This window comes from Hemicordylus capensis, chromosome 17 (genome assembly GCF_027244095.1).
Source record: "Hemicordylus capensis ecotype Gifberg chromosome 17, rHemCap1.1.pri, whole genome shotgun sequence".
In the NCBI taxonomy this organism is placed as follows: Eukaryota; Metazoa; Chordata; class Lepidosauria; order Squamata; family Cordylidae; genus Hemicordylus; species Hemicordylus capensis.
Window position 1 is genome coordinate 3,737,152 of NC_069673.1, and position 27,596 is coordinate 3,764,747.

A 27,596-nucleotide genomic window follows, 5' to 3' on the forward strand; every position below is an offset into this window, starting at 1 on the left:
ACTCCCGTAATCCCCAGGGCCCAGCCACAATTTGTAATTCATTGTTGTTTTGCAGCTGCCGTATACTGAGTCAGACCATTGGTCTATCTAGCTCAGTTTTGTCTTCACAGACTGGCAGCGGCTTCTCCAAGGTTGCAGGCAGGAATCTCTCTCAGCCCTATCTTGGAGATGCTGCCAGGGAGGGAACTTGGAACCTTCTGCGCACAAACATGCAGGTGAATTTCCCAGGTGTTACTCAGACCCTGAGTAAAAGTAAAGTGTGCTGTCAAGTCGATTTCAACTCCTGGCTCTGTCCTGTGGTTTTTCTTGGTAGAATAGAAGAGAAGTTGACCATTGCCTCCTCCTGCAGAGTAGGAGATGATGCCTTTCAGCATCTTCCTATATCGCCGGATATAGTACCAGCAGGGATTCGAACCAGCAACCTTCTGCCTGTTAGTCAAGCATTTCCCCACTGAGCCACTTGGTGACCCCTCAAATTCAGAGACAAGACGGCAGCATGGCATTACTGCACATGCGTTGAACAACATGTGCAAACTATACACCTACACCAATCTGTACATGCTTGCACACAGTACACAGATGTAGATCTGTTGATCATAATGTGTAAATAGTCTTTCTCTCTGTGTGTCTTCTTTCCGGATACACGAGCCATTTGTGGCGAGGATTCATGGCGGCCAGGGCGATTCATTAGAGATAAATATGTTTGGATTGAAACTGTGGAAGAAAAATATGTCTCATGAAAAGGGATAGCAACCCTGCTGAAGGAACAATGCCATTCAAAGTGGCGATTCTCTTTATATTTAGCCAGGGAAAGGCAACACTCTCTATCTAACGCCAGCACAGCATCCCTCCAGTGGCTGTTGCTGGTATCTGCCTTGTGTTTCTTTTCAGATTGTAAGCCTCTAGGGGCAGGGGACCACCTTCAGGCCCTCGTTATTGGGAATCATTCCTGCTAACTGGGAAAAGTGGAGGTTCTCTTCTTTTTCGCAGGAAGAGAGCAACTGACCCTATCCAACCCCAGCACAGCATCCCTTCAGTGTCTGTTGCTAGTGTCTGCTCAAACTCCTCAATTAAATTTGTGGTATGGAGGAGAGGAAAGACAGTTTTGTGTGTCTCTCTGTGTGTGTTTTGTGGGAGGAGAAAACTATGTTTTGTGGGGAGTTCAATATAATGAGGAGGTGAACTCCTCAAATGTTTAGAAAGGGATCGGCATTCTGCACTTCTGTCTACCTTGTATTTCTTTTTAGCCCTTTGGAGACAGGGAACCTTCTTAGCATTCTTTCTCATTTCTCAACAACTTCACAATTTTTTTAATTGAAAAGTTGATGCCATTGATATTAATTTGGATGTGTTTAATCATTATCATTATCGTTACAGAGAAGAATTTAGATTGTTCAGAGTGCTATATGTATATTACAACAGCCCTGTAAGGGAGGCCACTTTTCTTGTCTCCCATAAGATTTATACAGCGGAGTCTAAGGAAGCCACCCATAATCCAATGGCTGAGGTGAGATTTGAGAATAAAGGGCAGACGCACAAAGCACACGCTTTCTTTCCCATATAGATTTTTATTTTTGTTTTGCAATTCTTTCGTCTCAGTATCTCCAATGAACACTCCACCACCAAGAAAAAAATTAAATAAATAAAGGATGCTAGCTAACCGTCTATGAAAGGGTGCTACTTTTGTGAAGTTCTCTTCCAGTTTTCAAGAGTCTGGGAAGTTTTGATAAGCAAATATTGTCGAGGGTTTTGCTTCCTCATTGGCTGTGCGTTCACCGCCAGATTTTGACACAAATAATCTGATTGAAAAATCAGGGAGGGGATTGGGGCAAAGAAAAGAAAGCGAAGGGAGAAGAGAAAGAGAGGAAAGAGAAATAGCTAACTTCAGTAGACCGCAGGGCTGTGAAAAAGCAAGCCGAAGAGAGGAGGATACAAACATCTCATTGAAAGGCAGCCCAGAGTATTTAAAGATCAAGAGACTTCTGCTAACCATCAGTCCTGCAAACAGGTGATTTCCCCCCTCCCTTTCCATCTTAAAATAACTGCAAAGTTCAGCCCTTTGATACAGCAAAGTGACTAGATCTTGCAAGTTAGGCAAATATTTGTTTTGTTTTTATCAAATTTATACCCCACCTAAACTTACGTCTCTGAGCGGCTAGAAAAACAGAAAAAGACATTTGGAAAGGATGCTCCAGCAGATTTCTGTGCGGAGAAAGAGTTGGACTGGGAGACGTCTAAGATCCCTTCCAGTTCTCAAATTCAATGATTCTAGGAAATGCTTCCATGCAGGAGGGGTAATCATGGGATCTCTTTCCTGGGAAGCTTTCGAGGAACAGTTTAATAGGCATCTCTTGGGAATGGTTTTGGTCTGAGGATAACCGGTCTTAGCAGAGGGGGCCATTTCTAGGTCTCTTCTCCAAAATAAAGAAACTTAGTATTCAAATGTGAATATAGGTACAGTTAGAAGGTATGCTTCAGAGGTGGATATCAACCCAACATCCACAAGGAGAAAACTGGAAAAAGACCTTAGTTTTAAAGAGAGATTAAGGCAGTTTAAAGAGAGATTCTTTTGCTCCCGTGGGAGTAAACACAAACTGGATACAGATCTTCTGAGAGTTGAAGGTGGTTGGAAAGAGCGGTTTGCTCCTTAGCCTGTATGAATGGATCCAGTTTTTGCATCTGCTACACAAGATTTTGCAGGTTTTGTTCTTGAATCAACCTGTTAAACCTGTTTGGCCAGAGAAATGTGTGTGTACATTTGTGAGACTGAAGTGTCTCTCACATCACTTACAGGTCTTTTTTGGGAAGAAAAAAAAACTATTGTCCATCTCCAGATACATATTTCTTTTGGGTTTCGTGTCTGTATAATTTTTTTCCTCTGGTCAAACAGCATTTGCAGGTTTGGAATATAACGAAAACCTGCTTCCCAGAACTGAAACGTGGATCTTCTTCCCACAAACCGCTCTCCGTGTTTCAGATCACCTTCTACCTTGGGGGGAAATTCAGACACTTATCTGTAACTCCTCAACAGATCCAAGTATAATAACACATTCATTTCTGAAACCAAGGTTTTAATCGTTTTTTATACCACGTTCTGAAAGACTTGTATGCAGAACTCAATCTCATTGAAACAGATGTGGAGACATTCACGACTTCAGTTTGTAAAGGGCAGTCATGGCAGTGGTGCAGAATGTTGTTTTCGTCTAATTATATCAAATTTTCTCAGTGTACAGTACAATCAGTCCTGATCAGATGTGCTGGAGATATAATTCTCCATCTCTGTTGCTGTTGCTTTGATGCTTGAATGCGTAAGATTCAATAAACTTTCTAGTAACAACTTTCTAGGAGCAACTGTTTGCACTGGAGGTGGGTGGCGGGGGGGGGGGGGGAGGACACCTCACAGCTGAAGGAACACCAGAATAATCAACATTATTACTATTTCTACAGCATCTGTGGTTTTGGTTTCTCCCTCCGCCTCACCTTCTTTCTCTCTTTTCCTTATTTTCTCTTTTTATTCATTCTCTTTTCTCTTCCTTTTCTTCCTCTTCCTCTTCCTTTTCTCTTTTTATTTTTCTCTTTTCCTTCTTTAATTTTATTTCTTGTTTTTTTATTTGTGGGACGTGAAGAAAACTGCTTTAACAATCAATTCTACAAGGGGCGGCAGACAGAGAGCACCACAGAGCTGGAAGTTTCCTTGGAGGGTGTCCAACCCTCTGGAACAGTGTGCCTCTTCATAGAGAAGGATTCCTGCAATCCTCAGTGCAGGAATATGAGGCAGAATCCTACTGTTTGAAAACCCCTAGGGAAGGAGAAGCCGCCATTTCATGAGGCCGACTGTTCCACTGTTGAACAGCTCTTAGAGGCAGGGAATTGCTCCTAATGTCTAGCAAGTATCGCTTCCTTGCCATTTAGAGTACCCAGAATGTTGGGGGCAATATGCTAAAAAATCATTGTAAACCGCTTAGAGAGCTCCGGCTATAGAGCGGTATATAAATGTAGGTGCTATTGCTATTGCTATTGCTAGAACCCTAGAATGTTAGAGCTGGGAGGGATCTTGGAGATCATCTAGTCCAACCCCCGGCTCAGTGCCGGAATCTGCCACAGCATCTGTCACCTGACAGACACCTGTCCAGGCTTTACTTGAAAGTAGGTAGGCAGGTAGGTAGGCGGGCAGATCTCTCTCTCTCTCTCTCTCTCTCTCTCTCTCTCTCTCTCTCTGTCACACACACACACACACACACACACAATGTATCCCTTCAGTAGCATACGGAGGCACAGGATTATCTTCACCCTGAAAAGTTTCTATATTCTTTGGATAAGCTGGTCTAAGGACCATAATTAATTTACTACTACTACATATTCTTTGGATTGCAGTTGTAAGGTTCTGGTTCAGTGATATTCATTCATTCATTCATTCATTCATAATAACAACAGCAGCAGCACTCAAACTAGTTTGTCATGACTAAACACTATTTAAGCACATTTATATTTATTTATTTATATTTATTTACTATTATGTTTATATCCCGCTCTTCCTCTGAGGAGCTCAGAGCGGTGTACATGGCTATTTCTATCCTCACAACAATCCTTTGAGGTTAGGCTGAGAGAGAAGTGACTGGCCCAGAGTCACCCAGTGAGTTTCACGGCTGAATGGGGATTCGAACTCGGGTCTCCCCCCGTCCGGGTCCAACACTCTAGCCACTACACTATGCTGGCATGCTGAGACAAGCTAGTTAAGTCTCACTAACGTAAGCACCATTCCAGCACTTCAATGCAGAGGGCACTTTACGGCACAAAGGAGAAAGAGAGGCCCCTTCCATCTGAAGTTTGGTTGTGGGGAAATCATTCAGCGGTCATCGCTGAGCGGTGTGAAAGCACAGTTGGGGCCCCCCACACCAAGGGCCACGTTGGCGTCCACGGCACCCGCCTGTGCCATGAAATTGTTGCAAGAGACATGAAAACAGACGAGCGTTTGCGCTACAGTTGTAACCGAAAAACAATGAGATAAGCGTACGGACATGCACGGATAAAATATTATGCCCGTGTCCTTAGACCACTAGGTCGTGGCTGGCGCCCAACCCCACTGCAGTGGGGCGAGGGATGTTATGCTGCCTGGATTGTGATATATAGACTGGATTAGTGGTGGTGCTGATGGTGCTGGCGGCAGCAGAATTCATCTGAGTGCTTTCCTTAAATATTCAGAACACACCATGTGCCTTAGCTCGGATATCCTTATGACAAGGATATCTTGCGACAAGGGGGAGAACTCCTTAAAATAGGCCCAGATCATCTCCTCCTCCTCCACGTCTTTTTCTTCGTCGTCATCCACACAATCCAAAATGGTGTTCTACCCAGATGTTCTAGGCGTGTGTGCTCCCAATTTTCAGTTATGAGGAAGCAAGGACCAAGGAGAACCTGGGCAGAAGTGATTGTGTGCAACCAAGGTAGGAGGAGAAGCTACCCAGGTTTTCCTCCTACCTTCCTTCCACCCAAATGAAAATTGAGAGCACACACAGCTCCCAAACCTGGGTAGGACACAGTTTTTGATTACATGAATGCCGCCTCCTCCTCCTCCTCCTCATTCCCCTCACCTTCCTCTCCTATTCCTCCACTACTTCTGCTCCTGCTCCTCCTCCTCCTCCTCTTCTTTCCCCCTCCTCCCTCCCACTCCCCCTAGGCAAGCTACTTCCTTGCTGAGCCATTAGGTGGCTGGTAAAGTGAGGTTGTGCCCTCGAGTCGGTGTCGACCCCTGGCGCCCACAGAGCCCTGTGGTTGTCTTTGGTAGAATGCAGGAGGGGCTGACCATTGCCTCCTCCCGCGCAGTATGAGATGAGGCCTTTCAGCATCTCCCTAGATCTCTGCTGCCCCATATAGTACCAGCGGGATTCGCACCGGCAACCTTCTGCTTGTTAATCAAGCATTTCCCCTCTGCGCCACGTAAGGTGGCCGCCTTCATTGGTTCTTTAAAGCTGTTCCATTTTCTCTACCCCCCTTTTTAAAGCGTGGCACCCAGTCTTATCTACACTGACTGGCAGCGGCTGTCCACGGTTGCAGGCAGGAGTCGTTCTCCCAGCCCTACCTGGAGATGCTGTCAGGGATTGAACCGGGTTCAGCCTTCTGCGTGCAAAGCAGATGCTCTGCCACTGAGCCACGTCCCCATCCCCAAATAGAAAGCTGCTGTCTACTGAGTCAGGCCCTTGGTCCATCAAGTTCAGGATTGTCCACACAGACTGGCAGCAGCTTCTCCAAGGATTCGAGCCGGGGTCTCTCCCAGCCCTACCTGGAGATGCTGCCAGGGACGGAACCTGGAACCGTCCACCAGCAAAGCAGATGGCTTTTGCTTGGGGATTATGGGCGTTGTAGTCAAGAACAATTGGGCATCCTTGTAAGAGGGGGACACTGACGGACCTCTGCCCTAAGGGGGATTTTTCGCAGCAGTCAGCCCTCACAGACCCTGCTTAGCCAAGGGGACAATTCATGCTTGCGACCGTCCGTGGGACCAGCTCTCCCCCGCCCCCTTCACAGTGCACGGGGATTCTTCTGGGTGCGGCTGCAGCCCATAAATGCACCACGACGGCAGCCACGGCTTTGTTCTGGCTGAGTCCTGCAGCGATGGGCCACAAGGTTAAGATTCTGGTTGGGCACCACACAGTTCTGGCTGAGCAGCATTTGCACCCGAGTGTGAGAAGGCCAGGGGCCGAGATTGTGTGTATCTCTGCGTGGGAAAAAGATCCCTATCACGACACTGCCCTGAGTGGAAGTTGATCAGTGATGAGCGGTCATCCGCTGCACGATAAGCCATGAAATTAGTCTTAGGAGCCCCTCCCCAGCAGATCGCGTCTGGTATATGTGATTTCTCTTTGTAAACCGCCCTGAGCCATTTTTGGAAGGGCGGTATAGAAATCGAATTATTATTATTTATTTATTATTATTATTAATTATTATTATTATTATTATTATATGTTCAGCGTTCCCAGTGCATTGACCAAAGGTCCAATGGCTTACATTTATTTGTGTGTTTTATATTTATATTCATATGTATATACCACCCTTAGCCTATGATCCTGGGGCGGTTCGCAACACGATAAAAATAAATAAAAACATAAAACGCAGACGAAATAGACAGATGGGTTCCAAGGGCAAAAGACCACTCATTGGCCAAAAGCCTGGATTAAAAGGACAGATTCCTCCAAAAGGCTGGGAGAGAGGGAGCCTTGCGAATAGATAGATAGAACTTTATTACGAGCATAGATCAGTCAAAAAAGAAAAAAACAACAACAGACAAACACAGACATTACATAAAACCCGAACGGATTTTACATACAATATGGCAAAACCTTGCCACATTATAAGAATTCTCCTTACTACCATTAAACAATAAAAACTCCAAGTAAAATTCATCAGAGTGTCTCGGGAACTTTACCAGCAGGGGAGCAACCCGTTTTAAACGATAATCCCTGTAAAGTTCGCCATACAAAATTGTGTGAGAGGTATTTTCTATAGCACCAATTCCGCATGGGCATATCAATTCCCAATTCCCGCATGGGCATAAAATTAAGCAGAATTCCCCTTAGATAGATGTGTTCAAAGGGCAAAGGACCGCTCATTGGCCAAAAGCCTGGATAAAAAGGACAGTCTTCAGATTCCTCCAAAGAGCCGTGCAGAACTCACCCACAAGTGAGTTCCACAGCCTGGGGGCAACCCCCGAGAAGGCCCTGTCCCACGTGCTCGACAAACGGGCCACAGCAGAGGTTGGCTCCCAGTTTAGCTGGGAGCAGGCAGGAGTCCCTAAGCAGACAGTCCCTAAGTTCCCTGCTAACTGGGCAAAGAGGCACTTTTAAAAGTGGCGATTCTCTTTATTGAGCAGGGGGAGAGCAACTGGCTCTATCCATCCCCAGCACAGCATCTCTCCAGTGTCTGTTGCTGGTGTCTCTATTATGTTTTTTGTTTTTGTTTTTTTTAGATTCTCTTGTATTTAACAGGGGGAGAGCAACCGGCCCTATCCACCCCCAGCACAGCATCCCTCTAGTGTCTGTTGCTGGTGTCTATCTTCTGTTTCTTTTTTCATTGTGATTTGGGGGCAGAGAGCCACCTTTCTTTCTTTCTTTCTTTCTTTCTTTCTTTCTTTCTTTCTTTCTTTCTTTCTTTCTTATTTATTATTTCTCTAAACCGCTTGGGAAACGTTTGTTGAAAAGCAGTGTATAAATATTGGTTGTTGTTGTTTGTTGTTGTTGTTGTAATAAAACTTTCTTTGTTAGCTGCCCCATAACAAATTGTTCTCTAGGCGGCTTACAACCCAAATAAGAAATTTGTTTATGATGTCTCTATGTAAACCGCTTTGGAAACCTTTGTTGAAAAAGCGGTCTAGACATATTTGTAGTCGGAAGAAAGCCAGGGCCTCGGCCATTCAGGGCTTCTTATGCACACAACTACTTCTGCACAAAAGTGCAGCCAACTCCGGCAGTTCAGAACCGCCCACACCACTGCCGGGGTCTAAAACAGGACCGTGCTGTCGCCGAAGCGTCCTGTTCGGCCACTCCTTAAAACGGCACAGTTGGGCGACACGGCGGCCAGTGTCTCCCCAAGGTGTGACGCCATGCCACTGCGAGGCTGCACATTTCCGCTGTCGCGGAAGAGTGCCATGCTGCACAGAGCCAGCCCTAGGGCTTTTGGCCCCCGAGGCAACGTTTGAGTTTGGTGCCCTCCTCCAGCCGAGACAGGTAGCGACCTGGCTTAAGCTTGAGCCCCATGGGATGCTCATTGGTGGGGTCAAATGACCAGCCCGCCCACGTGGGTCTGAGGATACAGCAGGAGTGAGTTCCCAATCTATTAGGGAGACAAATCTCTCGGAACACAGGAAGATAGAGAGCTGTCTTCTACTGAGTCCGACCCTTGGTCCATCTAGCTCAGTATGGTCTTCACAGACTGGCAGCGGCTTCTCCAAGGTGGCGGAGTCTCTCTCAGCCTTGACTTGGAGATGCCAGGGAGGGAATCTGGGACCTTCTGCCCGCAAGGATACAGATGCTCTTCCCGGAGCGTCCCCATCCCCTAAGGGGAATATCTTCCAGTGCTCATGCATGCGAGTCTCCCATTCAAATGCAAACCAGGGCAGACCCTGCTTAGCAAACGGAACAACAAAAAAACCACTGGCTGCCACCAGATCAGCTCTCCTGCCCTAGACTTCAGGGATGAAAAGATGCCGCTGTTGATCTGGAAATCCAGCCAGAGACCATTTCTTTTTGGGAATTCCAAAAAGTATTCCAGAGAAGGAGCCCACCTCAGGAGACTAGCTTTTGATGGAGATGCAATGAGCAAACGGGCAGACCCTTGGGGGAGCAGGGTGCAGGATGACACCTTACATCGGGCCTGCTCAATTTAGCCCCCCCCCAGCTTTTTTTGGACTACAACTCCCACAAACCCCTGCCACAGTGGCCAATAGCCAGGGGTTATGGAAGTTAGGAACATAGGAAACTGCCATATGCTGAGTCAGACCATTGGTCCCTCTAGCTGAGTATTGTCTTCACAGACTGGCAGCGGCTTCTCCAAGGTGGCAGGCAGGAGTCTCTCTCAGCCCGATCTTGGAGATGCTGCCAGGGAGGGAATTTGGAGCCTAGATGCTCTTCCCAGAGCGGCTCCACCCCCTGAGGGGAATACCTTGCAGTGCTCACACATCAAGTCTCCCATTCAGATGCAACCAGGGCAGACCCTGCTTAGCAATGGGGACAAGTCATGCTTGCTACCACCAGACCAGCTCTCCTCCGTTGTAGGCCAACGTCTGCAGGAGGGCTGGAGCTGAGCAGGCCTGCCTTGCATTCTTACACCACTGTGCAGTACTTCAGGGGTTCGGGGAGAGAAATAATAAATAGGAGGGAGATAAACGATAATTGGCCGTGCCATGTTCCGGCACTGTTTAGGCACCCCCTAAGAAAGCGGCCCTAGACGACTGCCTAGGTCTGCCAGCCCTGGTTCTGCAACAGCATGGCCAATGTTATAGACCCCTGCGGCGGCGCAAGGTGGTTCCGAAACACCTGTGTTAGCTGTGCAACATGTCAGCCAGTGCCAGTGGTGTGCTCTTGTTAAATTCATATCTGCGATGTCACTATTTTTGTTTCTTCTTATTTGTTTGTTTGTCAGATTTATTTCCTGCTCTTCCTCCGAGGAGCTCGGAGCGCTGCCCAGGGTTCTCTTTATCCTCACAACAACCCTGTGTGGTAGGTTAGGCTGAGAGAGACGCGACTGGCCCAGCGTCACCCAGTGAGTTCCGTGGTTGGGTGGGGACTCGAACTCGGGTCTTCCCGGTCCTAGTCCAACCCAGGGCTGCTCAACTCCGGCCCTCCTGCAGATGCTGGCCTACAGCTCCCATAATCTCCGGCTACTGGCCACTATGGCTGGGGATTATGGGAGTTGTAGTCCAAAAACAGCTGGGGGGGCTAAATTGAGTAGGCCAGCTCTAACCATTCTGCGATGCTGGCTCAATAGAGATATCTATTGAGATGGCTCCGTATCTCTGAGATACCGAGAAGCAGAGTGTGGCCTTTTCAGAGCCAAGCCGGGGAGTAGTTTATCTCCCCGGGCAACCCACGCCTGCCAGAGTTCCTTATAACAGTTACTGCATTTAGCAATGAAAGAGCATATTCAAATGACCATGCAAATTCAAGGGAACTCGGGTGGCCTTCCAGTGTATTTTGCCGGATTGCGTTACTGTCGAGCTCCAGGCTGATTTCTGCTTTGCGGCCAGAACTCGGGGAAGAGTTTTTGTCGAGTCATTTTCTTTGCGAAGAGAGAGCACTGGAGTCTTTCGGGTTTTGGGTTTTTTTTTACAAAAAATAGTATCTCCATACCAAACATCAAATGGTTTTAAGCCTCACGGATTGTTACAAGCAGGGGTTCCAAATTCTGGGGCCCCGCAAATGCCGTTGGACTACAACTCCCATCACCCCCTGCCACAATGGCCTTCAGCCTCTCATATAGCTGCGAACAGGGGTTCCCAATTCTGGGGCCCCCCAAACGTCGTTGGACTACAACTCCCATCATTCCCTGCCGCACTGGCCTTCAGCCCCAAGTGTAGTTATAGATATGGGTTTCCAACCTTGGGAATAATCCCCCAGATTATCTATCAATTTATTTTTTGTTTGTTACATTTATACCTCACTCTTCCTCCAAGGTGCCCAGAACGGTGTACATCCTTCTGTTTATCCTCACAACAACCCTGTGAGGTAAGTTAGGCTGAGATATACACAACTGGCCCAAAATCACCCACTGAGTTTCATGGTTTGAATGGGGATTCGAACTCAGCAGTCCTAGTCCAACACTCTAACCAGTACACCACTGCACCCCAGCCACTACGGCCTTCAGACTCAAATATAGTTGCAAACAGGGGGTCCCTAGCAGTTTCCCCTCTAACAGGGATTCCCATATGTTGTTGACTACAATTCCCATCATCCCCAGATGCCATGGCTGGGGATGATGGGAGTTGTAGTCAGCCACATGTGGGAAATCCAGTTAGAAGGGATGCTGGTTCCCCAGATGTTGTGGGGCTGCCACTGACACAATGGCCTTTGGCAATCATGGCTGGGGGTAATGGGAGTGGTAGTCCAACAGTGTCTGGGGAATCCAAGATTGGAAGCCTCTGCTTAAGAAGAAACAACATGACACCCACTGGATGAAGTCACTCACATTTCAGGTATGAGGCCCAAAGATCTCCACGGGAGGAGAGCAGGTCTTGTGGTCGCAAGCATGAATTGTAGGGATGTGCGAAACGTTTCGGGTACAGAACGATTTGTACCCGAAACAGCGAATTTCGGGTGATTCGGAGCCGAACTGAATCACCCTCAAAGAAATCCAAATAATTTCGGATCCGAAACGAATCACCCCTGTTTCGGATCCGAAATATTCGGATGTTTCGGAGCTCCATTTGGTGGCCTTCTTTTGATTGTCCCCTTTGCGAAGCAGGGCTGAATGGGAGTGTGAGCCCTGGAAGATATTCCCCTTAGGGGTTGGAGCCACTCTGGGAAGAGCTTCTGCCAGTTTGCAGACAGAAGATTCCAAGTTCCCTCCTTGGCAGCATCTCCAAGATAGGGCTGAGAGAGACTCCTGCCTGCCACCTTGGAGAAGCCGCTGCCAGTCTGCGTAGACAATCCTGAGCTAGATGGACCAAGGGTCTGACTCAGTATATGGCAGCTGCCTATGTTCCTCAGATAAACAGAGATGGGAGGAAATGAAAGAAGGTACACACCAGGGCCAAGTCTCTGTCTTCAGTGTGTGAAGAGTCATTCCTGGGATGAGCGGCCGCTGAGAACCATGACCAGACCCCACACATCTGGGCGAGGGTCTCTGCTTGGTGCCCATCCCTGAGCCAGTCGGGGCCGCCTCGCTTCCCACATCTGCAGAACGAGACTCAGGAGGCTCTGAGGCTTGTGGCTGCCGATTCCATCTCTGCAAGCCGCGATAAAGAAGGCCAGCAGGGCGGGCCTCTGGCTGTCCGTCAATCACACACACCTCTCTTTGTGGACTCACTTACTCTGGTTTGCTTCCAGATTCGTTTCTATACCTGGGACTCACTTACACTATCCCATGTAACTCGGGGATTCTCAGATGTCATTGACTACTGCAGCTCCCAGCATCCTCAGCTGCAATGGCCATTGGATGGGGGTTATGGGAGTTGTAGTCAACAACATCTGGGAATCCCTGATGCAGGGAAGACTGTTTATGAGGCTGGACCTGCCGGTAGAACAGAATCCAAAGCAGCTGGTAGATTCCTGAGGATTTAGGCTGCACTGTACCTGTCCGGGTGTGGATGCCGTTTTTGAATGCTTTCCTACTTTATTTATTTTTTTAACTTCCTTGCAGCGGTAGGTAGGATGCTAACACAGCAAGAAGAGGGCTGCGATTTACTGTATTGCACTTTAAACATTAGAAACATAGGAAGCTGCCATATACTGAGTCAGACTATCTATCTATATCTAGCTATCTCGGTCTATCTAGCTCAGTATTGTCTACACAGACCGGCAGCGGCTTCTCCAAGGTTGCAGGCAGGAATCTCTCTCAGCCCGATCTTGGAGATGCTGCCAGGGAGGGAACTTGGGACCTAGATGCTCTTCCCAGAGCGGCTCCATCCCTTGAGGGGGAAGATCTTCCAGTGTTTACACATCAAGTCACCCATTCAGATGCAACCAGGATGGACTCTGCTTAGTATGATTTGATTAGCATGCCAGAGGTTGCCGGTTCGAATCCCGCACTGGTATGTTTCCCAGACTATGGGAAACACCTCTATCGGGCAGCAGCGATATACGAAGATGCTGAAAGGCATGATCTCATACTGCGCGGGAGATGGCAATGGTCCACCCCTCCTGTATTCTACCAAAGACAACAACAGGGCTCTGTGGGCGCCAGGAGTCAACACCGACTCGACAGCACACTTTACCTTTAAACCACTTTGGAAACCTTGGTTGAGAAAGCAGTATATAAATATCCATCATATTCGTATTACCAAAAGGAAGCAGGGGGTGCTTCTGATTCTTCTTGCCTGTGGTTCATGGCCCATCTCTCTGGCTCTCTGCTCTCCAGGTGAAGGGAAAATGCCGCGCTCTTTCTTGGTGAAAAGTAAGAAGATCCACTCGTATCACCAGTACCGTGTTGTGGACGATGACCTCATTGTGCCCAAGTGGGATCTGGCAACAGTGGCACCCAGTTCCAGTGGTAAGTCAGATTCATAGAATCCGAGTCGGAGGGGGACCCTAGAGGTCTTCTAGTCTAAGCCCCTCCTTAGCGCAGGAATTGCAAGGGGTGATCTAGAAGCCTTTTTAAGACTCTGAGAGGCCCGTGGCAGAACGTTCACTGGAGGCCCCTCCCTTCTTTCTTCTCTCTGGCTGACGTACTACACAGTGTTATACACAACGTCTGCACAAGGATGCTGTTTTCACGAATGCAAAAACTGTACGCAATAGTCCAGACACTATATATAACTGAGGTGTGCAATAGTCCAGCCATGATATATAGAAGGGATGTGCAATAGTCTGGCCGTTATAAAGGTGCAATAGTCCAGCTATTTTATTTATATTTTTATATATATATATATATATATATATACACACACACACACACACACACACACACACACACACACACGCTGGCCTGGGCATAGAGCATCTGCGCCTCTAGTTCTCCCCCCTCCTTTCCCCCTCCTTTCCCCCTCCCTTCCCCCTCCCTCCCCCCTCCTTCTCCCCCCTCCTTTCCTCGGCTCTCCCCCCATTCTCAGCCGCCCCCCCGCAGCCACCGTTTTCTCCCCCTATGCCGTTTTCTCCCCACCTGCCTGCACTCCTGTCTGCCACCACTTTCCTTTGCCCCGCCCGGCAGCTTGCTTGCGAACTCTCACGAGAGCTGCCACACATGGGAGGAGCGGCAGGTATGTCTTAGAGAATAATACAGGTAGATAGATGGCTGCAGTGCTGTGCAACTCAGCTTGTGCAATTCTGCGGCTTCTCCAAGGTTGCAGGCAGGAATCGCTCTCAGCCCTGTCTTGGAGACGCTGCCAGGGAAGGAACTTGGGATTTAGATGCTCTTCCCAGAGCCGCTCCATCCCCTGGGGAGATCTTACAGTGCTCACATGTAGTCTCCCATTCAAATGCAACCAGGGTGGACCCTGCTTAGCTAAGGGGACCAGTCATGCTTGCTACCACAAGACTAGCACTCTGCTTTTAAAAGGGCACTGAAGACATATTTGTTCACCCAGGCTTTTAATTAGATTTTTAGTTTTAATACTTTTAAATGTTGGGTTTGAAATTATGTTAATGTTAACTATTTTAATATTTAAATGATTTTAATTGTAAACTGCCCAGAGAGACAAGTTTGGGGCAGTATAGAAATATGTTGAATGAATGAATGAATGAATGAATGAATGAATGAATTTCAGATTCATCCTGGGCTATGAACCACCTTTGCATGAGTTTGCACAATCACACCAATGCCGACCACCCACATTAAACCTAGATTTGGACGACTGTGTGAAACAGCCCCGTGTGCTCTCCCATACAATTCGGCACAACTCCCCACAACTCCCACCCGCTCTGATCACAATGGCCAGGGATGATGGGGGTTGTAGTCCAGTCACTGTGGGAGGGCCACAGTTCAAGACCCCTCGCCTAAGCGGATGGTCTTTCATGTGCCAGGTAAAAAGTGTATGCAGTTCATTGCAACAACAAAATAAAATTATTTCCTGTATTTTAAACTACTGCTCCCACCACTGCTATTGCTGCTGCTTCTTCTACTACCATGAATTTTACAAGAATTTCCAGATCTTGTGGCTTACAAGGTTTCAAACAAACAAACAAACGACAAGTATTTGTATACTGCTTTTCAATGAAAGTTTGCAAAGTGGTTTACATAGAGAAGTAATAAATAAATAAATAAATAAATAAATAAGGCGGCTCCCTATCCCCAAAGGACTCACAATCTTAAAAAGGAAACATAAGATTGACAGCAGCAACAGCCACTGGCAGGATAGGGAGGACGGATAGGGCCAGTTGCTCTCCCCCTGCTCAATAAAGAGGATCACCATGTTCAAAAGGTGCCTCTTTGCCCAGTTAGCAGGGGTAAACATCTTGTAAGCCACCCTGAGAACCCTGATTAAATTGGGTTCTCTGATTCAACTGGGTTAAACTGGCAGAGGATTAAACTGTTAAATAAATAGAAATCCTACACTGAGAACAGTCAAAATTCCACGACCTCTATAAATTTGCCTGTGTTTTGCATACTATGCTTCACATAATATTGCACAGTATCATGTTTGCATAATATTCATGAGAAAGGCAAAAATCCACGAAGCTCTGCTTTTCAGCTTCTCTGCCCCTCAAGCACTGGAAATCTGGCTCACGTACAAACAGCTTCTGAGATCTCAGCTACCTAACGGCTGGACATACATGCATTCTTCAAAACAGGGGTTCTCAATTTTGGGTCCCCAGCTGTTGCTGGACTACAACTCCCATCATCCTCTGCCACCAGGGCCTTCAGCTTGGGTTCGCAATGGAAAAATAAGGTTCCCAGGATTTGTCCACCAGCTTTCGTGTTTGTGTGCTGTGATGGCAAAATGAGAGCAGACGCATCACCACCCTGAATAAGAAAGGCTGTCTAGTATTTGGTGGTGAGCAGTGGATGGTGGCCATGATCCAACATCATCCGGCTCGTGGAAGAGAGATCTATGAATGGCTATTAGCCACAGGAGCTTGAAGGAACCTCCAAGATGGAGGTCATTCACACAACCTAAAACTGTGTTCTACCCAGGTTTAGGAGCTGTGTGTGCTCCCAATTTCCAGTTGTGTGGAAGCAAGGAAGGAGGAAAACCTGGGTAGAAGTGATTGTGTGAACATAAGAACAGCCCTGCTGGATCAGGCCCAAGGAGGTGCATCTAGTCCAGCATCCTGTTTTCACACAGGCCCACCAGATGCCCCTGGGGAAGCCTACAGGCAGGCGTGGAGGGCATGCCCTCCCTCCTGCTCTTACTTCCCTGCAACTGGGACTCAGAGGCATCCTGCCTTTGAGGCTGGAGGTGGCCTATAGCCCTCCGACTAGTAGCCGTTGACAGACCTGTCCTCCATGGATGTGTCCACGCCACTTTTAAAGCCATCCAAGCTGGTGGCCATCACAGCATCCCATGGCAAAGAATTCCATAGATTAACTATGCACCGTGTGAAAATGTACTGCCTCTTGTTGGTCCTAAATTTCCTGACCTTCAGTTTCATGGGATGACACCTGTTTCTAGTGTTGTGAGAGAGGGAGAGAAATTTCTCTCTGCCCACCCTCTCCACTCCATGCATAATTGTATACACCTCGATCATGTATCCCCTTCGTCGCCTCTTTTCCAAGGTAAAGAGCCCCATGTGCTGTCGCTTAACCTCATAAGGAAGGTGCTCTAGGCCCCTGATCATTTTGGATCATGTGGAAACGAGCTAGGAGGAAAAACTGGGTGGGAGTAATTGTGTGGAAGCAAAGTAGGAGAAAAAGTTACCCAGGTTTTCCTCCCACCTTGCTTCCACACGATCACTTCTCCCCAGCTTTTCCTCCTCCCTTGCTTCCACAGGATCACATCTCCCCAGCTTTTCCTCCCACCTTGCTTCCGCACGATCACATCTCCCCAGCTTTTCCTCCCACCTTGCTTCCGCACGATCACATCTCCTCAACTTTTCCTCCTCCCTTGCTTCCACACGATCACCTCTCCCCAGCTTTTCCTCCCACCTTGCTTCCACACGATCACTTCTCCCCAGCTTTTCCTCCTCCCTTGCTTCCACAGGATCACATCTCCCCAGCTTTTCCTCCCACCTTGCTTCCGCACGATCACATCTCCCCAGCTTTTCCTCCCACCTTGCTTCCGCACGATCACATCTCCCCAGCTTTTCCTCCTCCCTTGCTTCCGCACGATCACATCTCCCCAGCTTTTCCTCCCACCTTGCTTCCACACGTTCACTTCTCCCCAGCTTTTCCTCCTCCCTTGCTTCCACAGGATCACATCTCCCCAACTTTTCCTCCCACCTTGCTTCCGCATGATCACATCTCCTCAACTTTTCCTCCTCCCTTGCTTCCACACGATCACCTCTCCCCAGCTTTTCCTCCTCCCTTGCTTCCGCACGATCACCTCTCCCCAGCTTTTCCTCCTCCCTTGCTTCCGCACGATCACCTCTCCCCAGCTTTTCCTCCTCCCTTGCTTCCGCACGATCACCTCTCCCCAGCTTTTCCTCCTCCCTTGCTTCCACAGGTTCACTTCTCCCCAGCTTTTCCTCCTCCCTTGCTTCCACAGGATCACTTCTCCCCAGCTTTTCCTCCTCCCTTGCTTCTACACAACCAAAACTTGGGTGCACACACAGCTCCCATACCCAGGTAGAACATCGTTTTTGATTGTGTGAATGACCTCATAGTGTACCTGGAGACAAACCCCAAGGGAGGGCTGTCACCAGGGCTTGGTTCAGGTTTCAGGGGGCCCTGGGAAATCTGTCCTTCCCAAGGCCCCCTTTTATCTGGATGAGCCCAAAAGAGTAGGCCTGCCACCATCACATGGAGGATTTGGACACAGAGGTGGTTGCCAAATGAGCAGTGGGTCAGCTGCCCAACAGTGCCAGCCTTTGATGCCAACGCTATCTGGCCAGCCAAGGTTGGGAACTTCTGATATACACCACCATTCTGTTCTGATCTCAGCTCCATGTGGCGCTGATGTCCCAGAGCAGAGGAAGGCCTTCAGTGTGGATGGCCCAGAATGCCCAGCTCCCAAAGAAGAAAATGACCCCAACGGAACGAAAGAAGAAAGCTCTCCTGTTCAGGGGATGACCAGGACCATATCTGGGTCTCCAACGCCAGGTAAGAAGCCTGACTAACCTAAACCTACCTGGGCTGTCCCAGGCGGAGTTAGGCTGGTTGGGAGAAGCGGCAGCATCCTTGCATATCCCTCTGCTCCCCGCCCACCGAGCCCCCTTAATCAACCCGGCTGTTAGCCGAGATTAAGGGTGAATTAACCTTAATTAAGGCATAATTAAGGTTTAATTAACCTTAATTAAGGTATAATTAAGGTTTAAACAATTAAGGTTTAATTAACGCGTGATTTCTCCGGCCCAAGAAGTCACAGAACCAGGCTCCTGGAGAGCCCATCTGATGGGGGAATCCCCAGTGCAACGTGCGTGTTGCATTGTGGGATGCCCGGAGGCGGGAACAACAACTTTCGGCCCCAGATCCCTCCACCCTGCTCTGTGCTTCATGGAGATGCACGGAGCAGAGCTACCTGTGTGGGCATATGGGAGGTGTGCCGAAGAGATGTTTTTTAAGCAATTTGGGGGGCTCAGATGGTGATTTGGGGGCTCAGGGGTGATTTACTGGGGTTTGGGAGTAATTTGGGGGGTTCGGGTTTTTTTTCAGGGTTCCCCTTCATTCCTCTTACTGTCTCATGACAATTTGGGGGGAATTAGGAGAGATCCCCCCCCCCGGTCTTTTTACTGTATTTTGTGGTCCTTTTGCTACTGTGACTCCCCTAACCCTCTGTTTGCCATTGATTTCAATGGCTCAGCAACCGCCAATTTGCCAACCGCGAAGTTTTCCCGGAACGGAACCTTCGCGGTTGACGAGGGATGATTGTATTGTCAACACAGACTGGCAGCAGCTCCTCCAAGGTTGCAGGCAGGAGTCTCTCTCAGCCCTATCTTGGAGATGCTGCCAGGGAGGGAACTGGGAACCTTCTGCATGCAAGCAGGCATGGGCTCTTCCCAGAGCGAATATCTTCAGTGCTCACACATGTAGTCTCCCATTCACATGCAAACCAGGGTGGATCCTGCTTAGCAAAGGGGACAATCCATGCCTGCTACCACAAGACCAGCTCTCCTCCAATAAGACCAGCTCCCCTTTGATTGTGTGAATGACCTCAAAGAATACTGATGAAGACATTCAAAATGGGCACATGACCTACATTTCGTTTCGTTTACAGCAGACCTATATAGCAGCAATGGCCATCTAAATCAAAGGGCAATTAAAAGATGACAGGAGAGGCATATAGCCCAACAACTTTGGGGGACCTTTAGAGTCCTAAAGCAGCCAAATAAATTGTGCCAGGGATCTAGGACTCCCTCCCAGCCCTAGATTTGGTGGGGCTGCTTCTGGTTACTGTGTTGGGAGATAAGAAAGAAAGGCCCCAGTATTGCTCAGAATCCCTGACAATACTGGCAGGCCATATTAAGAACATCAGAGGGACCTTGCTGGATGAGGCCCAAGGCAATATGTAAGTGTTGGGCAGCACCTGATTAGTCATGAGCAGTGTTCTCTGTCATAGGGACTCCCAGATGCTGTTGACTACAACTCCCATCATCCCCAGCTGCGACAGCTTTTGGCTGAGGATGATGGGAGTTGTGGTCAACAACATCTGGGAATCCCTTTCACAGAGGACATTGGTCTGGATTAAATCCCATGGAAAAGAATAGAACCGTGGTGCCCAACCTGTGCTGCAGATGTTATTATTATTATTATTTACATTTATATCCCACTCTTCCTCCAAGGAGCCCAGAGCGGTGTACTACATACTTAAGTTTCTCCTCATAACAACCCTGTGAAGTAGGTTAGGCTGAGAGAGAAGTGACTGGCCCAGAGTCACCCAGCAAGTCTCATGGCTGAATGGGGATTTGAACTCGGGTCTCCCCGGTTCTAGTCCAGCACTCTCACCACTACACCACTCCGGCTCTCTGTTGCTGAAGTACAACTCCCACCACCCCCAGCTACGATTTATTGTGGCTTGGGGTGATGGGAGTTGTAGTTCAGCAACATCTGGGGGGCTGCAGGTTGAGAACCACTGTAATAAAACTCTGGTTGTGATTAAATCCCATGGAAACGAATAGAAGCTAGTTGAGTCTTGACTGGATGTTGTCCATTATGACTGATAAATGGGCTACCAAAGTGATCCATTATAAAGTGATCCATAAGTGATCCAAAGTGATCTATTAACACTTGATCCAAAGTGATCCGTTATCCATTATCATTATCCATTATCACTTGATCCAAAGTGATCCGTTATCACTTGATCCAAAGTGGTCCATTATCCTGATCATCTGGTGTTGTTTTCCCTCTCCGACGCGGCTTCAGAGATGCCTGCTTCAGCTCTGGCAACCAGGGAGCGCAGAACCTCCATGAGCAGCCGTGACCCGTTCTACAAGCCCGGTTTCTCCTGGGATGCCTTCCGTGCCCCGCCCTACGGCTACCTGCCGATGTCCTCTGCCCTCCTGGACCGCTCCATCAGCCTCTATGGGAGTCACCTGCTTCCAGCCTCCGAGCCACCTCTTGACTACAGCATGCGGTACTCCCCGGACATGGAGTCGTACCATTGTGTCATTTGCCACAAAGTGAGTCACTCACATGGACCCGACACACTCTCCGTGACTAAAGACAGTTCTGGTTTTCGGGGAGCTGGCCCAGGCCAATCACCTCCCCAGTTCTTGAAACTATTGGCCCATTCACATGTTATGTTCAACACTTGTACGATGAGTGTACGGTGTCCACAGAGCTGTACACAGGTACGGCCATTCATATGTCATGCTGAACGCAGGCACAGAAGTACATTCCCTAACTGTACCATGCGTTTGAAGGGCCTGTATCCAGGTTCACTTTTAAAATGAACCCAGGTACTGTCATTCACACAAGCTTGTGTACGCGTGTACAGAAATCTGTACACTCGTACAGCATAATGTCTGAATCGGGCTTAATGTGGATTACCACTGTGCGGGGTTGTCCTTTGCTAGTTCTATGGCCGCATTCACACATAACGGGAAACAGGAGGTCCCTAACCCTATCCGGTTCCCAAACCTGAATGTTTGAACCAAGAATTGGAGTTACCAAAAAAAAACCAAAAAAAAAAAACCATGGTTTCCCTCCCCTAACTCCATTTGTTGCCTTAGGTTTGCAGTAAGTTACACCGTCAAAAACTGTATTTCGGCAGCGATCAAAGTACGTCTGATCCAAGAAGCACAGTTTGCCTTCACAGCAAAGCTGAGTTCAGGGAGGAAGTTCCTCCCTCGCGCCGGCTGCTATTGGCTGCTCAGGCTGTCCTTCAGGAAAGAAGGAAGCTCGCAGAATCAGCTCCCCCGTCTTGCTGACTGCAGGGTTCGGCCCCTGCTCAGAGCAGGAATCGGCAACAGCATCCCTGACAAGCTGGCCGTCCAGCCTCTGTCTGAAAATCTCCAGCCAAGGAGAGCCCATCATGAGGCAGACAGTTCCACAGTCCAACAGTCCTTAGAGCAGGCATGCTCAACTTTGCCTCCGCAACTGTTTTTGGACTACAACTCCCATAATTCCCAGCCACAGTGTCCAATAGCCAAGGATTATGGGAGTTGTAGGCCAACAAGAGGGCTGAAGTTGAGCAGGCCTGCCTTAGAGTCAGGAAGATCCCCCAAATGTACCTGCTTGTCATATTTCAGCATCTTCCTATATCGCTGCTGGGTGCTTCCCATAGTCAGGGAAACATGCCAGCAGAGATTCAAATCGGCAACCTCTTGCTCACTAGGCAAGTCATTTCCCTGCTGTGCCATTAGGTGGCTGTTCTTGCATATACTCCGGATTAAACGGTAATTTTCCTTCTAGGGAGTCGACTTGCATACGCCAATTCCAGAGGTGAATTAAATTCCACCACCACCCCGTTGCCAGCTTATGATTCTTCCTGCGTATTGAAACTGAGATCTTCTCCATGCAAAACAAATGCTCTTCCCCCAGCTGTTTTTGGACGACAACTCCCATAATCCCCAGCCACAGTGGCTAATAGCCAGGGATTATGGGAGTTGTAGGCCAACATCTGCAGGAGGGCCAAAGTTGAGCAGCCCTGGTCACTCTAAAGCAGGCCTGCTCAACTTCGGCCCTCCTGCAGATGTTGGCCTACAATTCCCATAATCCCTGGCTATTGGCTGCTGTGGCTGAGAATTATGGGAGTTGTAGTCCAAAAACAGCTGGGGGGCCTAAATTGAGAATATGGCGTTCAAAAGGGAATATGGCGTTCATACAGCAGACGGCACTCATATATAGCCACCCATCCAAATGCAAACCAGGCCTCCCCCTGTTTAGCAAAGAGGACCATTCATACTCGCTACCCCAAGACCAGCCCTTCTTAACAAACCTGCCTGCCACGAGTGAAATGCCTCGACATCCGCTGACCTGAATCCAAAATGGGGCCTGGGAAATTTCTCTTGGCAGGGGTTTCCTTTCATCAGCCCGTGTGGTTGTGAAGTGCTTATGTTAACTCAGCCAGCTACTGGACAGCCAAGGGAAAAAGGAGTGGACACCTTCTTCCTATGGGGATAGGTAGCTGTAGCTCCGTGAATAAAGCACCCACCTGAGGATCTCCAGGTACATAGGAGGATCAGAACATAGGAAGTTGCTTTATACTGAGTCAGACCATTGGTCCACCTAGCTCAGTCTTGTCTACCCAGACTGGCAGCGGCTTCTGCAGGATTGCAGGCAGGAATCTCTCTCAGCCCCATCTTGGAGATGCTGCCAGGGAGGGAACTTCGATCCTTCTGCATCCATCAAATGCTCTTCCCAGAGTGGCCCCATCCCCTAAGGGAAAGATCTTACAGTGCTCACACATGTAGCCTCCCATTCAAATGCAAACCAGGGCAGATCCTGTATAGCAAAGGGGACCATTCATGCTGGCTACCACAAACTCTTCTCCTTGTAAGCCACCACTTTCTAATGGGTTGTTAGAACTCAGTGGCAGAGTATCTGCCCAGCATGCAGTAAGTTCCAGGTTCAACCCCGCATAGGTCAGGCTGAGAGAGACTCCCACGTGAAACCTGGGAGAAGCCGCTGCCAGTCTGTGCAGACAATCCTGAGCTAGATGGACCAAGGGTCTGACTCAGTAGAAGGCAGCTGCCTCTGTTCCTGTGTTCACTGAGGTGTAAGCGCCATTGTCCTAAAACTGGCTCCATTGTTTTCCAGATCTTTTCCACCCCCCATGGCCTAGAGGTCCATGTCCGAAGATCCCATAGCGGCACACGACCTTTTGCTTGTGACGTGTGTGGCAAAACCTTTGGGCATGCCGTGAGCTTGGAGCAACACACCAACATCCATTCTCAGGTGGGTCCGGCAGTGAGGAGGTCTGCAAGGCCCCTAGCTACTTCCAGCTCTTTCTGGCCTGGCCAGCTCTTCCAAAACACACTTTTTAAATCTCTTTCACTCTGGTCACCAATGAGGTTTCATGGAATCATATACATTTAGAGCTTGCAGGGACCCCAGGGTACACAACAGGGCTATTGCAACAACGACTCTCTTTCGGTGATGAGTCTATTGCACACAAATGTGAAGTACACAACAGGGCTATTGCAATGGCGAGTGTCTTTCCATGAGGAGTCTATTGCACACAAATGTGAAGTACACAACAGGGCTATTGCAATGATGAGTCTCTTTCAGTGATGAGTCTATTGCACTCAAATGTAAAGCACACAAAAGGGCAATTGCAATGATGAGTCTCTTTCAGTGATGAGTCTATTGCACTCAAATGTGAAGCACACAACAGGGCTATTGCAATGGTGAGTCTCTTTCAGTGATGAGTCTATTGCACTCAAATGTGAAGCACACAAAAGGGCAATTGCAATCATGAGTCTCTTTCAGTTATGAGTCTATTGCACTCAAATGTGACGCACACAACAGGGCTATTGCAATGGTGAGTCTCTTTCAGTGATGAGTCTATTTCACGCACACGTGAAGTACACAGCAGGTATATTGCATTCCTGAGCCTATGTCAGTGATGTGCCTATTGCAATGTCATACATAAAAGTGAAATCAACAGGTACATCAGCTCAAATTCTTTCATCAATACAGCTGCTAAAGTAATAGGGGCCTATGCCTTCCTCTGCCCTGGGTCACCCTAAAGAGGAAGAAAACAGGCATTGATTGTTAAAAGTGCACTTCCACATGTTGCAGTTTGAGAGTCAAGGTAGATCTTCATGCTGAGAAGGTTGAAGGCTACCCCAGTGTAGGGGTTTTAGCAGTTGCACCTTGGCATACAGGAGCAAGAAAAGTTGCATTTTCAAAAATTCTCTCTTCTGCGCAACTCTTAAAAGTCCAAGAGCATTGGTGTCTTCTGCAGAGGCAGTGCTTCGGATCTGTCAGTTCTTATGGACAGTCACTTTGCAGCCATCTCTCAATGTTATTCCTCCCAGGAGAAAAGCTTCGAGTGTAAAATGTGTGGGAAGGCTTTCAAGCGGTCCTCTACACTCTCCACCCACCTGCTGATCCACTCGGACACACGGCCGTACCCCTGCCAGTACTGCGGGAAGCGCTTCCACCAGAAGTCGGACATGAAGAAGCACACCTACATCCACACTGGTGAGGAGCAGCCCTCCTCTTGTGGGACACCCTTGAGGAGTCTGTTGCAAAGATCAGAGTCTATTGCACTAATTAGTTTATTTCATCCAAATGTCAAGTACACAACAGGGCTACTGCAATGATGAGTCTCTTTCCGTGATGAGTCTTTTTCACCCAAATGTGAAGTACACAACAGGGCTACTGCAATGATGAATCTTAGTGATGAGTCTATTGCAAACAAACGTGAAGTGCACAACAGGGCTATTGAAAATCACAAGTCTCTTTCAGTTACGAGCCTATTGCACCCAAATGTGAAGCACACAGCAGGGCTGTTGCAGTCATGAGCCTATGTCAGTAATGAGCCTCTCGCAGTGATGTGAAATAAACAAAAGTGAAATAAACAGGCCAAAATAGCAATTGCAATGATGACCTTATTGCATCCAAAAGTGCAATAGACAGCGCAAAACAGCACAGAAAAGTAGATGTCCAGTTAAAGAGGTAGGTGTCAAAATCAGCAGCTGGCAGGTTTCAAGGATTGCCAACTTTTTAAAATGTCAGGACTCCTGTGCCTGTCTGCATGCTGGGCTGAAATGCTTTCGTGAATTGAAAACTTTTGACTTTCATGAATTGCCGACTTAATCGGTTCATGCTGTCTCTCATAAATTAGTACTGTGTTTCGCAACCAGCATGCCGACTTGCTCAGAGTCAGCTTCCAAAATGGAGAGTTTAAAATCCCTGCTTTTGGAGCTGACTTGCCCCATAATGCACCAGGAGGGAGGTGTCATCTTCCCAGTACATAAGGAACAAATCAGCTTCAAAAGAGTTTAACCTCCCAGTTAGCAGCTCACTTGCTCTTTTTTGCCTGGAAAGGGGGCACCTTGTTTCCCCAGTGCATTATGAGGTGAGTCAGCTCCAAACGACTGCTGGCTTTTGCAGCTGAATCGCCCCATGATGCACCAGGAAGGTGCAGTCCTAATTTGGGTTGGGTGATATTTGGGGAGAAATAACAAAATATACAGGTACCTTTCCCTTCTTTCTTTCCTTCACCCATTCAGTTTTGAGGCCTCCATTGGACGGCAAGTACCCTAAGGCAGGGATTCCCAAACATTGTTGTTGGACTACAACTCCCATCATCCCAGAGATTGTAGCAGGGGATGGTGGGTGTTGTAGTCCAACATCTAGGGAGCCAAGCTTGGGGACCCCTAACGGGTCAATCTGGTAATGATGGGTGTTGTAGTCCAACATTAACAATCTGGTAATGGACGAACCTGGATTCTTTTCTTCCCACCACCCCTTCCCCGCTTTTGCGTCCAGGAGAGAAGCCCCATAAGTGCCAGGTCTGCGGCAAAGCCTTCAGCCAGAGCTCCAACCTCATCACACACAGCCGCAAGCACACCGGGTTCAAGCCCTTCACCTGTGAGCAATGTGGGAAGGGCTTCCAGCGCAAAGTGGATCTCCGGCGTCACCGGGAGAGTCAGCACAGCCTCAAGTGAGCCGGGAGCCGGACCCTTGACTTACTTCGGGAAGAAGCAGAGAGAGAGAAGCAAACCTGAGAAAAGGCAGAGAAGGGGGCCTCCTTGAGAGAACAGCCCTGCTGGATCAGGCCCAAGCCCTACCCAGTCCAGCATCCTGTTTCCCTCCGATGCTGGAGGTGTCCTATAGCCACCAGACTACTAGCCACTGTGCTCTGTGGATTTGCCCAAGCCCTGCTTCAAGCCATCCAAGCTGGTGGCCATCACCACCTCCTGTAGCAGAGACTTCCACAAGTTTATTCTGTGCAGTATGAAACAAGTACTTCATTTTGTCAGACCTCAGTTTCCTGGCAATCGGTTTCCTGGGATGACTCCTGGCTCTAGTGCTGTGAGAGAGGGAGAGAGAAGAATTTCTTTCTCTTCACTCTTTCCATGCCACGCATAAAAGGCAAGGCAAGCTGGACCTCTCATGCTTCACTTAAGTTTCCCTCTTCTATAAACTGAAGCAAAGACCTTCTTCTTCTTCTCCAGCTCTTCTCCTTCTCTATTTCTTCTCCTCTTCTCCTTCTCCTTCTCTATTTCTTCTCCTTCTCCATCTCCTTCTCTATGTCGCCCAGAGACGGAAGTTTGAGGCGGTGTACAAATGTAATAAATAAATAAATGTTTCTTCTCCTTCTCCTCTCCTTCTCTTTCTCCATCTCTTCTCCTTCTCCCTCTTCTCCTTTCCTTCTCTTTCTCTCCTCCTCCTCCTTCTCTATCTTCTCTCCTTCTCCTTCTTTTCCCCTTCTCCTTCTCCATCCCTCCTCTTCCTCTTCTTTTTCTCCTTCTCCATCTCTTATCCTTCTCTTTCTCTTCTCCTCCTTCTCTTCTCCTTCTCCATCTCTTCTCCTTCTCCTAGAGAGTGAGCACCAAGGCTTGGTGTACATATGCAGCCAAATGAGGTGGTAGAGTCTTGGGGGACTGTACCACTTCCATTTACAAATGGGGATCACATTTTTGAATGATCTTCTACTACATATAAATTGCTCCCCGCAAGTAGAAAACTAGCACAGAAGGAAGCAGCCTGGGTGGGAACGTTTCTGTCTGGTTTGCTATTTTATTTTATTTTTAATTGCAGGGAGCTTTTTTTTAACACGAAGGAGGCATTCAAAGGCTGCATTCAGTCTGGTGGTACAGTCCATTCTGCTGTCAAATTCTGCTCCAGGCCAGAATTGGCAAAACCGGAGAATTCATTCACTGCATTGTGCATTACAATGCATTACATATTTTTCAGTTTCATGTCAATTTCGCTGTCTCGCCTTTCTCCAAAGAATCTTA

The 27,596-nt window shown here is 48.2% G+C and overlaps 2 protein-coding genes across 4 annotated transcripts in view; one reads left to right on the top strand and one right to left on the bottom strand.

Moving 5' to 3' along the window:
• Nucleotides 1-27,596, bottom strand: part of TTF1 (transcription termination factor 1) — a 75,405-nt gene that overhangs the window by 26,058 nt on the left and 21,751 nt on the right. The window lies entirely within an intron of this gene.
• Nucleotides 1,915-27,082, top strand: GFI1B (growth factor independent 1B transcriptional repressor). Its single transcript, XM_053282512.1, has 7 exons — nt 1,915-2,008; nt 13,567-13,698; nt 18,208-18,342; nt 20,602-20,858; nt 23,440-23,577; nt 24,663-24,828; nt 26,122-27,082. Exons 2-7 carry the CDS (start codon nt 13,578-13,580, stop codon nt 26,298-26,300), a joined length of 996 nt encoding a protein of 331 aa, XP_053138487.1. The 5' UTR covers nt 1,915-2,008; nt 13,567-13,577; the 3' UTR covers nt 26,301-27,082.